The sequence below is a fragment of the Ovis aries genome, chromosome 4 (assembly GCF_016772045.2).
Source record: "Ovis aries strain OAR_USU_Benz2616 breed Rambouillet chromosome 4, ARS-UI_Ramb_v3.0, whole genome shotgun sequence".
In the NCBI taxonomy this organism is placed as follows: domain Eukaryota; kingdom Metazoa; phylum Chordata; class Mammalia; order Artiodactyla; family Bovidae; genus Ovis; species Ovis aries.
The window spans coordinates 95849083-95864429 of record NC_056057.1 but is presented as its reverse complement, the minus strand read 5'-3'; the positions used below and the strand labels follow the sequence as shown (position 1 = coordinate 95864429).

General features: G+C 42.4%; 1 protein-coding gene and 1 long non-coding RNA gene across 7 annotated transcripts in view; one reads left to right on the top strand and one right to left on the bottom strand.

Moving 5' to 3' along the window:
• Positions 1-2795: 2795 nt before the first annotated feature.
• On the bottom strand, positions 2796-8051 carry LOC105608853 (uncharacterized). Its single transcript, XR_001040057.3, has 3 exons — positions 7923-8051; positions 7707-7793; positions 2796-7018 (listed from the first exon to the last, which is right to left on the bottom strand). It is a non-coding gene; the product is annotated as an uncharacterized LOC105608853 (long non-coding RNA).
• The window catches only part of CEP41 (centrosomal protein 41), a 48178-nt gene continuing 39951 nt past the window's right edge, over positions 7121-15347 (top strand). For 4 of the 6 annotated variants that reach the window (XM_060415129.1, XM_042248835.1, XM_004008068.5 and 1 more), the window contains exon 1: positions 7121-7217. In XM_060415129.1, the coding sequence (XP_060271112.1) occupies positions 7185-7217 (33 nt within the window). In that variant the 5' untranslated portion in view covers positions 7121-7184. Of the gene's footprint in view, positions 7218-8141; positions 8260-15347 lie in introns of those variants that run through there. The other 2 variants (XM_042248833.1, XM_060415130.1) reach the window with 1 other exon arrangement.

The following is a 15347-nucleotide window of genomic DNA, read 5'->3' as shown; positions in this document are numbered from 1 at the left end:
CCTTGATATTGTCCCACAGTTTCATAGTTTTTTCTTTTTCTTTTTTTTTTTTTTGCCATTTTGGCCATTTTTTTGTGGGATTAGTTTCCTAACCAGGGACTGAACCCAGGCACTGGCAGTGAGAGCATTAAGTCCTAATCACTGGACTGCCAGGGGATTTCCTGTCCTACAGTTTTAAAATTCTCACTTCTGTACCCTCTTCCCCCACTTTCTTCTCCTTGTGTTTCATTTTGGATAATTTCTAATGTACTGTCTTCTAGTTATCTAGTCTGCTGATGATTCTATTACAAGAATTCTTGATCTTTGCTATTGTATTTTTTTATCTCTCACATTTACTTTTTAGAGTTTCCATCTAGCTACAAAATTTCCCATATGTTCATTCATGTTTTCTGCCTTTTCCACTAGATCTTTAATGTATTAGTCATAGACATTTAGAAGTTTCTATCTGATAGGCCCTTATTGCTGAGATCTGGTTCTGTTGATAGCTTTATCTCTTGATGATAAACCTTCTGCTCTTTCTCGCTCTCATTTTTTCCTTTTTGTATTGTCATAATTTGTTGTCAAATGCTGGACGTTATGTGCAGAAGCCAACGAAGATGGAAGCAAATAGTGTTTATGCCTGGAAAGAGTCATGTTTCTTCTGTTAGGCATTTATTATGGGGCTTGAGTTGAGCTGGGAAAGATTGAGGGCAGGGGGAGAAGGGGATGACAGAGGATAAGATGGTTAGATGGCATCACCAACTCAATGGACATGGGTTTGGGTGGACTCCGGGAGTTGGTGAGGCCTGGCATGCTGCGGTTCATGGGGTTGCAAAGAGTCGGACACTAATGAGAGACTGAACTAAACTGAGTTGATGTAGGCAGTAGTTGCTGCTGCTCCTGCTAAGTCATGTCAGTGGTGTCCGACTCTTAGCAACCCCACGGACTGCAGTCTCCCAGGCTCTTCTGTCCATGGGATTTTCTAGGCAAGAGTACTGGAGTGGGTCGCCTGTGCCCTCTCTGAGGCAGTAGTTGAGCTGGTTTGAATTTAGTTGTCACTATCATTACCCTTGGTGTCGCAGCAAGTGCCATTACCTTGTGCTTAGTGTGGAGTATGGATTGCTGGAGGATTTTCTCTCACAGTCTTGTCTCTACCTCAGCAACAGGCTGCTTGTTACCAGACCGTGTTGGAAGCAGGTGGTGGTCCCTGATTCTCCTGGTCCAGTCTCAGATAAGGCCTGTGCATCTGCGCCTGGGGAGTGGGACCTTCTTAATGTTCCTACCCTCCTTCCCCACACCTCCCATGATAGCCAAGCTCTGCCTTGTGTCTTTGGTGGGGTTTGAGCAGGAGAGAGGCATGTGTTTCTCTCCCAGTGGGTGTATACCTCTGTTTTATGTTGGTGTAGGTTCTTGGACCTGAGGTTTCCATGATTTCTCCCACCCTCCCTGGACTGCCCCAGGAACAAACAGCTTCTGTTTCTATACTTCCTCCTGAAGCAACAGATGGCCGCTCAGCTCCTGTGAATGAGAAATGATTTCCTGCCATCCCCCATCTGCAGATGGTCTTTGCTTCAACCCCTCTCCTGATGACTCTGGGGGCAGGAGGGTCTACTGCCTCTCCTCTTGTGGCTTAAAGCTTTTTTGCTTTAATAAAGAAGGGTCAGATGATACAGACCCTGGTGGTGGTTTGTGCCTATTCCCAGCAGCAGCCAGTTACCTCTACAAACCTATACCCCCAAGAGGGCTCCCTCAGATCTCCTGTCCTGCCCCCAGTCTTCCTTAGGAGCACCTATTAACCACCTACGGAGAAGATTTTGCAAGTGAACAGAAACTCTCCTTGTGTCTGGGACTCTGTGCTAGTCAGGGTTCTCTAGAGAAACAAAATCAGTATAAATACATACAGATACAAATGTATATTTATATATTTAAATATAAATAAGATTTATTTTCTCTCTCTCTCAGATATACATGGAGGCTGTCACAATTATGGAGGCTGGCAAGTCCAAAATCTGTTGGGTAGGCTGGCAGGCAAAAGCCCCAGAGGAGAGCTGATTCTATACCTCAAATCTAAAGGCCATCTGCTGACAAAATTCCCATTTCCTTCAGGGACCTTAGTCTTTTAAGATCTTCAACTGATTGGTTATGGCCCACCCACATATCAAGGGCAATCTGCTTTATTCAAAGCCTATTGATTTAAATTGCTATGTTCGTTAAAAAACAAAACCAAACCTCTTCAGAAACATCCAGAATAGTGTTTGGCCAAATATCTGGGTATCACGCCTAGTCAAATTGATGCATAAAATTAACAAACACAGGCTCCCAGTTATTCTAAACTGATCTGCTAGGCTAAACTCAGCCTTTAGGAATTAGCGAAGATTGTAGCTGATATTTTTTTTACTCACTTCTATGGCCATCACCTTTTCTCCAGTGGTCTGCTAAACACAAAGCAGTCTGTGTGTCCTTCCTCTCCACAGTAGAACTTGTCACTTCTTGAAATTTGGTTATTTGGCTACCTTGTGATCTCAGCTCTCTGAAGGATTTAAGAAAACATGATTTTGTAGATTATTCATTTTTTTCTTATTGTTAAGATGTGAGTGATGTCCTTTGCTGCTTCCTCCATCCTAAATAGAAGCAGGACTTCCACCAATGTTTGTTTTTACCTTGGGTATGATCTTGATTATTTAAAAACCAAGAAGCACAGGAATTATATTTACAGAGTCTAGCACAGGGGTTGTAAGTTAGTGGCCTGTAGATTTCAAATGAGAATCCAGGTTTCTAGATTATTTTGAGAAATGGGACCATATGACACACTTGAGCCACTTTTACTGGACTTTTATTGGGCACAAGCTCTCCAGCTGACCACTGTGCCCAGAGTGACACAGTTAACTCCCAACACTGACTTCTCCTCTATCACCTTGGGGCAGACCATTCTGGGACCCATGTTGGCTGCTGAGTCCACTTGGAACTGGGTCCATGGCAAAGCATTGTTATGCAAATCCCAGAAGCAAAACATGACATATGACAACTGAATGTCCTAGGTTCACAAGTGGTAGAGAAGGTCTTGTATCTCTCTGGGAGGAAACGCTATAGTGTAGTATATAGTGTAAGAGACTCATGTGGCTCTCAGAAGTGGCTGCAAAACTGTATATGTGGGAATGCCAATCCGATCAGGTAAGGAACCAGCATGCCAATTTTTTTTGTTTCACCAGTGAGCAGTATAGCCAAAGAAATTCTGGGAGGTAGGTATTACTCCCCTGGAAGGGGCTGCATGGATGCTGGAGGTCTTTGGGCCCAGATAAAGCAATTCAACTGTGTCCTAAGCTGGAGAAGGGCAAGGGTCAGCTCTCCAATCAGCGGTTAATGTGTTCTTTCCTCGGCACATTCCACCACCAGGTAGAACGACATCAAATTGTTACCAGAACTGTAGAGACCTCATCCCGGAGGAGGGGGGTGGGTGTGGGGGCAGCCTATGGATTGGTGGTTCACTGCCTCAGGGGCAGTTTCATTTCTGGGGGCTCAGGGAAGGAACCCAGGACTGGACTGGATTGGACAGAATTAGTTCCTTAACATCTGAAAGTGCACATCATTTAGGAAATGAAGGGAAATGAAGCCAAGGAAGGGAGGCAAGGCCCAGATCCCAGAAACACTGTCATGAGACAAGTCTGAGGGGAGGATGCTCGGCTCTGAGCAGGAAACTGGGCTGAGAGCTGGAGCTGGAGAGCAAGTTGGCATGAGATTGGAGGAGAGGATGGATTTGGCATAAAGGGGTCCAGAAGGTTTTAGCTCAGAGAGGGCCAGTCTACCTGATACCCAAACATCCATCTAGTTGTTGGGGAGAGGAGGCTGGGTAGAGGGGACTGACCAAGCACAGGAGTACCTAAGACATTAAATAGCCCTAAACCAGCAACACTTACCTACCTGGGGCTCACATCGATTCTGTAGAGACCAGAAGCTTTCTGGAACATATACAGGGTTAAAAAGAAGACATCCAACAAATGGAAGTTCACAAGAGCACTTCTAACTTCATGAAAAATAAGTTAATCAGTGAAAGTAGGAACTTTTAAAGAAAAGAATCAGAACTTCTTCTCTTACAAACAAAGCTTGAACCTCTTAGCAATCATGACTCTGATTGCAAGGATCTTACTCAAGTGCCTAGAGAGTCTTTTACTGCCAAGAACGGGAGAGATGTAGCTCTTCAGAGAGCAGAATTGCGTAGAATTCAGTTTAGCTCTAAATTGGCCCAGACAAAGACCAGAGACAATTTTCAGGCCGAAGTCAGAATCAAGTTTTTTGTTTCTTATGGACAGAATGGTTTTTATTAAGATATAAAATTAATTCACAGTCCCTGAAGCAGATTTGCAAAATGCACAAAGTGTAAAGAATAAAATAAATAACTGTATCCGATAATCTAGAGATGGTTTACATTTTAAATATTTTTTGCTCAGATTTTTTCGTGTATGTGAATACCTATGTTTTTCTCCACACAAATCAGGAGTCTATTAACTAAAAAATTGTTTCCAGCTCTTTCCACTTACTCTATCAGGAACAGTTAGCTCTCCATTGCCTTCATTATTCTCTGAAACATATTTTTTAATGGTTCCATAATATTACTCATTATGGATATGCCATTATTTATTTTAATCATTTTTAAACTAATGATCAATTAGGTTGTGTCAGTTTTTCATCATTTAAAATAAGATTCCAGTAAACATTTGTGGGTGTGATGTTTGTGCAACCCCCTGATTACTTCCTCAGGAAGAATTCTCCCCATATCAAAATTAGAGGGCTTTTTTGATACCCATTCTTGAATTACTTTTCACTTCTTTGTATTTGCACTCACAGTGTATGAGCATGCTTGTCTCACAAATCGTTAGCCAACACTTAGCATTTATCATTAAAAAAAGAGAAAAAAAAACTTTTTCTATTTGTTAGTCAAAAAACGGGATCTAATTATTTTTTCTTTCCCTACTAGTTGGATATTTCTTCACAGTTTATCAAATGCTTTTCTTTTATGAATTACTATGTTGTGTGATTTACCTACTTTCTATATTGCAGATAAGCACCTTGCTTTAATTTTGAAGCAGTTTTGCTATAGCAGGACCCAAAAGAAATCCTAAAGAGAAACTCATGATGTTAAAAACTTTTGATTTATAGCTTTAAGCTTTCCAAAAATTCCACTGAGGCAAAATGGAAGGAAATATTAATAGAAGGCTCTTCTAGTTTCTCAAGGTGTGGCCCTTGGACCCTGTGCATCAGACTCAGGGGTGGGAGTTGGGGAAGACACATTTAAATTACAGATTCCTACATTTCTACCCCAGACACAAAGAGTCAGCATCTCTGACAATTGGACCTGAGTAGCCACATTTCTGTAATATCTCTGATTGCTTTATATGCAGCCCAAATTTGACAACCACAATGACTGCTGAGGCAAAGAAACCTGATATTCCCATTCCCTCTGCAACAAAGGGGAGCCAACCATACAGACAGTCCAAACACTGATAAATGGAAGCTGAGCTTCCAACTTGGAGGACCTACTGGGTCTTGTACTTTCTGTTCTTTTGATTTCTTGACATCCATTGTACTTTAACTTGATTACTGTATTATCACTATTATCTATTCAGTCTCTGAGGTATAAAAATGATAATCATCCTTGATTCCTTCCTATCTCTTGCACTCCTTACCTCTTCTGTCTTTAAATCTCTTTTCCTCTTTCTCACAACCCCTTAGTTTAGTCCCTTATTATCTCCCTCTCTGCTTTCCTTTCTCCTGTTTATTCTACCCATAATCTCTATCACCACACCACCCCCACTCTGCACCAGGTAAACATCTTTCTAAGTTGTAATGTGTCCAGAAGCCTCTGCTTGCTATGCAAAAGATTCTAAATATCCTCCCACTTCCAATGCAGTCTCTAAACTCTTCCTTATTTTAGTGGAGGGGAGAAAAACTGGTAATTGCAAAGAGTGGAAGGATTGGAGAAAACAAGGAAGTTAAAACTCAGGAGGCATGAACGTGCAAGAAGACAGCCAGTTTAAGATCCTGGAGATCAAGCAGCTCTGAGTGACAATACGACTCAAGATTTGACCGGAAGGGTGGGTTGCTGAGGAGTCTGAAAGGACAAGGGCGTGTCACGCCATGTTGTTGAATGGGTCATCTGCCCAGACCCTGAAACAGCTCAGATGTATGCTATTATTCACAAGCAAAGAGCTAGCCAGTATGAACAGTTCAGGGTAACCTTTCTCCATTCCTGGAAAAACAACTTAAAGCAAAGGACAAAGGGTTACTGTGTTGTTCCCCCCATGTAAAAGGAAATAATAATTTTGATGGATTTGGTGGGACATTTTGGAGCCAAGTCAAACTGTGTGTGTGATTGTTTTGTAAAGGTGCTAGGACTTAATTTTCAGATCTGGAATAAGAACAGGTGGTGGCTGATGGCAGGAGTCACAATGGTTTCCATGACAACGGGACTGGGTCTTAGTCATCCTCCCATCCTCCACAAAACCTTCTGCAGCTTTTCTCATAAGGTGCTTATTAAATATTTGTTAAATGAATGAAGAATCACTGAATGATGTGTGTGCTTTGCAATTAAGGCTGCTGTTCTGTTGCTAGTTAAAAGCTTTTAAAGCAACAATAACGCCTGTATTTCCACGTGACATTTTGCACAATTTGCATATTAACTTAACCTGAAAATAAACTACAGATTCTCATCCCTGTGAACAACCATGTCCCATAACTATCCTCTATTGTGGAAGAAGTATCCAGATCTTTGGCTAAAACAGCCTTAAAGAGGCGCGACCCTGCGCGGTGTTTGTGCTTCCACCTTAGCTAGAAACACTTGGTTTTTCCACGCTTTCGAGCCCCTCCCCCCTCGAGCTCTCCGCAGCCGCCCACGCGCTGTCTGCAGCTTCCCCTCCCCCCGCGGCCCTCATCCCGCGCGGAGGCTGGAGTCTGCAGGCCCCGCCGAGAGCACAAAGAGCCTCGCCAGCCGGCGTCCCGCGTTGCCCTTGGCAACCATTGAGCACCGTCTCATTCTCCCTTGACCCTGCAATGAGAGAGTAAACAGGGCATCCATTGGCTGGTAGGAGAAAGCAGGCCAATCGGAGAAGAGGTTGTAGGGAGGCGGCTGAGCGGGGGTTGTGGGGGTAGGAAGCTAGGGTTAGAGGCTACCGGTGAGGCTAGAGAGCCGAGCGTGGTCGGTTGGAGCAAATATGTCTGTCCGGAGGCACATTGGGAATCCTGAGGTGAGGGCCAGGTCCGGATCGGAGAATCGGAGGGGGAGGGCGCACCGGAAAAGGCTCCACATGGGCGGGGAAGAGTAGCCAGCGACTTCCGCCGTCCGGAAGGCGGGAAGCGGCGGTGTGAGGAGGGGTCTGGAGGGGGAGGGAGGCGGGGCGGGTCGAGGGGGATGAAATGCCTGACCCCTATCCTGCGGCCACAGGCCACCATCCCGCACAGGCTCATTATGTTTGTCGCCATAAGAAGCGAAATGCATGAAGACACAATCCCTTCCCTCAGAGGGCTTACAGTCTAAGAATGGCAGCTAAAAAAATAAGCAGCTAAAAATAACATCAGGATGAAGCCCGAAACACTAAAGGAACCAAATTAAAGGAGCCATCATTTCTGATTATGGGGATACAGAAAGAGCAGGAATAAGCAGACGAAGCCAATTGGAAAGGATGCAAAATAGGACATAAATTTTACCCCCTCCTCGATTAAGATCTTTTACTTACTTGGCAGTTTCACAACCAGTTGCCCTCTGCATATAGGTTCATTTCACCGCAACAAATGTTTACTGGATTCCTACTGTGCAGGGGGTGCTAGAAATACAAAGAGAATCAGACAAGGCCTGTTTATTAAGTCTAGTGAGGAAGACTTGTAAACAATTTGAGTTCAATGTGGTTGGAGAATAAGATGTTAGGAGAGCAGAGAAGAAAGCTAGGGCTCACCTGAGGGAATGAGAGAAGCGGTCTGGAGATGATCTGAAGTCTCAGATTACTAGGCAGATGAAGAAACATCCCAGGCAGACAGGACAGCAGGAGCTAGAGAGGACAGCTGGAGCCAAGTTAAGGAGATGTGAAACACGCAGGTAGACAGCGCCTCGTAGAGAGGCGGGGCCCCTGTGCCTTGCCAGTGTAATAAACTGGAGTTGCAGCTTGTTTCCTCTCATGATGGATGTCTATGAGCTTTGTTGAGAAAGCTGTACCTTTGTTGAGTAAGGTTGGATTTCGGCTCTGCAGGGGAGTGCCATGATCCATTGTAATGTCTACCATGGATGTAGGGGAGGTAGGTGTGAAGAGTAACACTTTGACCAAGGCCTTTTGACTGCTGGTCAGAATTTGAAAAGCTTTGGGGTTTTAAGCAGCCCAGTGCCATGATCAGTTGTGCATTTTAGGTGATGGCTGTAACTACATTGCCGACAATGGATTTGAGGGGGCCAGGACTGGGGCTAGGGAGATTGGGGTTAGGTGGTTATTATGATACAGACCTCCAGTAAGGCTGTGGAACTAGGGTCAGAAAGAAATACTTAGGGGATAAAATAATCATGACTTAATGATTAACTTGAGAAATGAGAGTGTGATGGATGACTTTGAGCTTGGGCTACTCACTGGTGCTGATGCCATAATGAGATCAGAAATATGGGAGAAAGAGGATGAATAGTCTTAGGAGTGTAGGGGTAGAGGAGCAGGGATGCCCTTTATGGTTGCATATTTGTGCCCTGGATAAAGATGTTCAGCTTACTTTCTTGTTTTCATGGAGCACAACTGCATAAGAAATAAATATATTAAATTTATGTCTACAACATTAGGCATATCTAAAAATTTTATTTTACCTTCATGTTTATACGCCTGAGAGCTTAGTTAGGTATGGAATTCTTGGTTAGAAATCATCAATCTATTGGAAACATTGCACTGTGGTCTAATAGCACTCACTTTTTGTTGTGGAGACGTTCAAAACCATTCTGTTCCTTTGTATGCCACTTGAGTGTTCCTTTCTGGGAGCTCATAGAATCTTCTCTTTGTCACCAGCGTTATGATGTTTCACAAAGATATTTCTTGATAGATGTTTGTTCTCACTTTTTTGGGGGAGAGGCACCAGAAACTCATGACTTTCTATTCCGTAAACATTTTAAAAAATTGTTATTGACTCACATCCACCATTTTTCTCCATCCTCTCTTTCTTGAATTCATTATTATGTTGCTTCTATATGACTGGTTCCCTAATTTTCTTAAATTTTATCTCCTATTTTCTACATCTTTGGTTTTTTTTGTTCTCTTTGGAAGATGTAACTTTATCCTCCAGTCTTTGTACTGAGTTTTTAATTTCTGCCATCATGTTGTTAATTCTTAAAGAACTCTGATTTGGGCTCTAATGTCCTTTAAAAAAAACCTTTATTTTTAAATAAATTCACAGGAAGTTTCCAAAATAGTACAAAGTGACCCCATGTACCCTTTACCCAGTTTCCCTCAATGATTATATTTTATGTAAATATAATACAATATGAAAAGCAGAAATTTGACATTTGTACAACATGTGTGTAGTTTGGAGCTATCTTATCACATGTGTAGATTTAATATAATCAAGATTTGCATGAGTGTTGATTTACAATCAAGACAGAGAACTATTCCATGCCACAAATCTCTCCCTCAAGCTACTCGTTGCTAGTCATACCCACTTTCCTCCTCACCATCCTAACCCCTGGCAACCATTAATGTGGCCTCTTATTTCTGTAATTTTGAAAATGTTACATAAATGGAAATCGTATAGTTTGTGACCTTTTAAGACTGGCTTTTTTCACTCAAAATAGTATTATTAAGACGCATTCACGTTGTTGCCTGTAGCAATAGTTCATTCGTTTTTATTGCTGATTGGTATTCTGTAGTATGGATGTAAAGTAGTTTGTTTAACCATTAAACTATTGTAGGATATTTTGGTTGCTTTCTGTTTGGGCAACAAACAGAGATATGATCTTTGGGGTACAGTTCTTTGTGTGGATGTTAATTTTCATTTCTCTGGGATAGATGCTCAAGAGTGCAGTTGCTGGGTGGTATGGTAAGCTTATATTTAGGTGTGTTTCTTTTTTAAATATGTGGCTGTGCAAGGTCTTCATTGCAGCATGTGGAATGCAGGATCTTTTAGTTTCGGCATTCAAACTCCTAGTTGCAGTATGCGGAAACTAGTTCCCTGACCAAGGATCAAACCCTGCATTGGGAGCACGGAATCTTAGCCACTGAAGCACTGGAAGTTCCCGTATAGTAAGTTTTTTAAGAAACTGCCAAACCAGTTTTCCAGAGTGGGTGTAGCATTTTGCATTCCCAGCCCTAGTGTATGAGAAATCCAGTGTTTTTTTTACATTCTTGGCAACATTGAATATTACAAGCATTTTTTATTTTAGTTGTTTTAATAGGTGTGTAGTGATACCTCCTCATGGTCTTAATTTGCATTTTCCTAACTGATACTGGGGCTTCCCAGATGGCTGAGTGGTAAAGAAGTCACCTGCCAATGCAGGAGATGCAGGTTTAATCCCTGGGTGGGGAAGATACCCTGAAGTAGGAATTGGCAACCCTCTCCAGTATTCTTGCTTGGGAAATCCCATGGACAGAGGAGCCCGGCAGGCCATAGTCCATAGGGTCGGAAAAAGTTGGACACAAGTTAGCATCTAAACAACAACAGTATCTTCACAGAGTTCTGCAGTCATCACCGAAACCAATTTCAGAGCATTTTCATCACCCCCAAAGAAATTCTGTAACCTCTAGCTATCACTCCTTAATCCTCTCCTGTCTGTTTCTGTCTCTGTGGATTTGCCTGTTCTCTACATTTCATGTAAATTGAATTATGCAAAATGTCTTATGTGACTGGCATGTTTCATAATGTTTTAAAAGTTCATGAATGTTGTATTATGCTTTGATATTTCATTCCTTTTTATTACTGAGTAATATTCCTTTGCATGGATCTGCCACATTTTTTTCATGCATCCTTTTATTGATGGACATTTTCGTTGTTTCCATTTTCGGGCTATTATGAATGCTGCTACTATGTGTATTCATACAGGTGTATTTTGTTTTATTGCATTTAGCAGTTACTGCATTTTCAGAAATTGAAGGTTTGTGAAATTCTGTATCAAGCAAGTCTTTTGGCATCATTTTCCCAACAGCATTTGCTCACTTCATGTCTCTGTGTCACATTTTGGTAATTATCACAATTATTTCAAACTGTTTATTAATGTTTGTTATGATGATCTGTGATCTTTGAGTTACTACTACAACTTGCTTAAAGCTCAGATGATAGTTAGCATATTTTAGCAAAAAAGTATTTTTTAATTAAGATATATACATTTTTAAAGACATAATTCTTTTGTACACTTAATGTTGTTGTTCAGTTGTGTCCAGCTCTTTGCAACCCCATGGACTGTAGCCTTCCAGGCTCCTCTCTCCATGTAATTCTACAGGCAAGATTGCTAGAGTGGGTAGCCATTCTCTTTTCCAGGAGATCTTCCCAACCCAGGGATTGAACCTGGTTTTCCTCCATTGCAGACAGTTTCTTTACCATCTGAGCCACCAGGGAAGCCTGAGAGTAGAAGCCTAGTTGAGTTGCTGGAGACATTAAAGTTAGGGGCTAAATTTCAACATGAGTATGCACCAGTCACTTAATATCCCTATTTTCAGTAATGATAGCTTTTCCCTGTGTCTGGAAACTATCCCACCCCAAGTCCAGAAACCCTTTTCAAGAAATAACTCTGTGGATAGCTGCTGTGGTGGGGGAAGGGCAGTCACCCAGTGACACAGAGGGAGAAGGTTTTGTTGATCCAGTAGCTTCTCATTCAGATTTCAACCAATTTTGCTTATTTCAGCCCTTTTACTTCTGGAGGTGACTGGAGCTGTCAATTCCTGGGCCTTTTAAGAATTTTTCTTGGCTTTCCCTTCAATTTTCTTGAGTATATCAAGTAATTTTCACTTGCTGATGAGCTTCCTAGACTTCTGAAAACACATGTTATCATTTCTCCTATACTCGCTCTCTCTTTGGGGGGCTTTATGTCCTTAAAATAGTATCCTTTTAATGAGGTTTTTACTGAGGTTTTGGAAGGAAGTGGATTTGTTCAATATGCTATCTTCACCCAGTAGGTCATGATCTGTAATTATTTTATTTGCTTGTCTATTTCTGGCACATCTACAAGAAAAGATAGGGATCTTGTCTGTACTGTGCCACTGCCTGGCACACAATTGTTCTTTAAATATTTGTTAAATGAGTAAATGAATATATCTCAGCTAGGAGAAGAAGTCAAGGCTACTGCTGCTGCTGCTGCTGCTGCTGCTAAGTCACTTCAATCGTGTCCGACTCTGTGCAACCCCATTGATGGCAGCCCACTAGGCTCCTCCTTCCCTGGGATTCTCCAGGCAAGAACACTGGAGTGGGTTGCCATTTCCTTCTCCAGTACATGAAAGTGAAAAGTGAAAGTGAAGCCGCTCAGTCATGCCCGCCTCTTAGCCACCCCATGGACTACAGCCTACCTCCTCCGTCCATGGGATTTTCCAGGCAAGAGTACTGGAGTGGGTTGCCATTTCCTTCCCTGAGAAGTCAAGGCTAGAGTTCACTATTTGGGAATTAGAAGCATGTAAACAGAATTAAGGCTAAATGGCCCACAGAGAACTTATAGATTAAGAAGATAGAATCCTAGGGAGGACAGTATTTAAATGGCTAAGAGGAGGATCCATGAATCATTGGAGAATCAGGAGAGAGAGCTATTATTGAAGTCAAGTGAAAACTGAAGAAGGTAGGACTATATAACACTGTGCAGAAAGGTCCTGTCAGTTAGAGACTGAGAAGTAACCTTTATATTTAGCAGTTAGGGGAACTCTGAGATTGGCTGGCTCCTCCAGGAACCATAGTAGAATGATGCAGACAGTGGCCACCTTGCAACGGATGGAAGAGTAAGATGCAGTTGCTTAGTGTAGTGGTTCCCCCCACCCCTGCCACCCACAAGTAACATAGCTAGAGGGACTTCCCTGGCAGGCCAGTGGTTAAGATTCTGCACTTCCCCTGAAAGGTTCATTCCTGCGTTCTGCACAGGTTCAATCCCTGGCCAGGGAATTAAGATCCCACATGCTACATGGCACAGCCAAAATAAATAAATAAAACAAGGAGGTTAGCTAGAAAGTAAAAGGGGTGAGATGGCGTTCCAATTATGTGTTGGTTTGTCATGAGTTTTCTCAATATTTAGTGGCTTAGAACAACAACAAACTGAAGAAGGTAGGATCATGACCTACTGGGTGAAGACAGCATAGTGAACAAATGTACTTCCTTCCAAAACCTCAGTAAAAGCCTCATTAAAAGGGTACTATTTTAAGGATATAAAGCCCCCAAAAGAGAGGGAGTGTGTAGGAGATGTGATAAATTGACATTATTATTGGTCAAGTTCTAGAGGTTGACTAGGCTTAACTTGGTACTTGGGCTCTCTCTGATGTGTTTTTGCAGATAGATAGAAACTGGGTCTAAAGTTATCTTGAAGGCTTTTTTCACATCAGATTGCTGATGTAGACCTCAGCTGGTGCTGTCAGCCATGCCACCTACAAATGACCTTTTCCACGTGACTTGGCCTTCCCTGTAGTGTGAGCTGGGTCCCAAGAACAAGTGTCTCAAAAGAACCAGGTTGAAGCTGTATTGTCTTTTATGATCCTGCCTCAGAAGTCCTGTGGTATCACCTCCATCAGTCACATGCCCGTTCAGATTCAAGGGGAAAGAGCATAGACCCCCCACGCCTCATTGGGAGGAGTGTCAACATCACAGTGTAAGTGGGTTGGGAAATCCTGTTGTGGCCATCTTGAAAAATACAGTCTGCCACATGTGGTGGCTGCTGGCAGAGTAAGGGCTGCTGCACATGCAGCGTGGGTCAAGGCTGGTGTTTAAGATCAGCAGGATTGGACCAGATTAAAACTCCCATTAAAAAAAAAAATCTTTTAAAATTGATACCTAGTACCTTCATTTTATTGACTTTCTCTTTATGTAAATAAGTAGGGAAATTCTGAACAAAATATGTAATGGAATGTTGTTTCAGTCCTTAATTGTAAATCATACATTGTCATTTTAATGTGAACAACCTTGTGAATTTCATTTGAAAAGAAGTGGGAAGTCAGAAAAGCTTATTCGTTTTTGAGTGACCTGTGATTCAGACAATCTCCCTCCTTTTTTTTAGTGATTTTCCTGCAGAAAAACCCCACTGTTGACATCTCATTATTCTCCCTTCTTCTCCAACCTCCATGTATTCCCAAATACATGGTCTTACCTTGCATGTAATAGTGATCTGCCAAAATACTCCTTTGATTGTGTGACTCATATATCAGTGTTTCTGGTATCTTCCATCATCTTCAGGGCTAGTCCAGACCCTCAGACCTTGCTATTATAAATTCAGAGGTTTCCACCTGGTGCTTCTGTATCCATGTCCAACCTTACAGCATAGGATTCTATATACCTGTGACTCTTAACCATTTGGTGATAGACCCCTTTGAAAATTTGGTGAAAATCAAGGACCCTTCTCCTAGAAAAATGTACATACACTCAAAGTTTTTGCATACAGATTCATGGGACTCATGGACCTCCTAAGTTCCATCCATGGACCCCATATTCAGAACCGCTGCCTGAATGAGGCTGTGCAGTCGAGTAAGAGTTCAAGTTCTAGAGCCAGACTGTCCAGTTTAATTCCAGATTCTATCACTCTTACCAGCTAACCTCAGAAAGTCACTCCACCTCTTTATTCCCATTTCCTAATATGTAGAATAAGGCTAACACTAGTATCCATTTTATTGGTGGTTGTGAGGATTAAAGGAGATAATGCAGAGAAATGCTTAGCTGAGTGCCTGACAACACAGTTAAGTGCTCAGTAAATGTTAGCAGCGATTACCTTTATTGTTGTTGGGTCTTCTCCAGCAAATAGAACAGTTTGCTGTTCTTTCAACATGCTTTTGAGGCTTCCCAGGTGGTGCTAGTGGTAAAGAACCCACCTGCCAGTGCAGGAGACATAAGAGACTTGGGTTCGATCCCTGTGTCAGGAAGATCCCCTGGAGGACGGCATTGCAACCCACTCCAGTATTCTTGCCTGGAGAATCCCACAGACAGAGGTGCCTGGTGTGCTGCAGTCCATAGGGTTGCAAAGAATCGGACACGACTAAAGTGACTTAGCACTCATGCAAACATGCTTTTAAAAGTGTCCTTGCTATTATAATTTCTTCCACTTAGAATACTTTTTCCATCCCTTTTCCCCATCTTGTTATCCACAGAACTTCAGCCCTTGAAACCCAGCTCCAGGGCCATTTCTTCCATGCAGTCTCCCGTATCACCCCCAGTGTGAGAGCTCTCTCTGTTCCAGGTTCCTCCAGCCC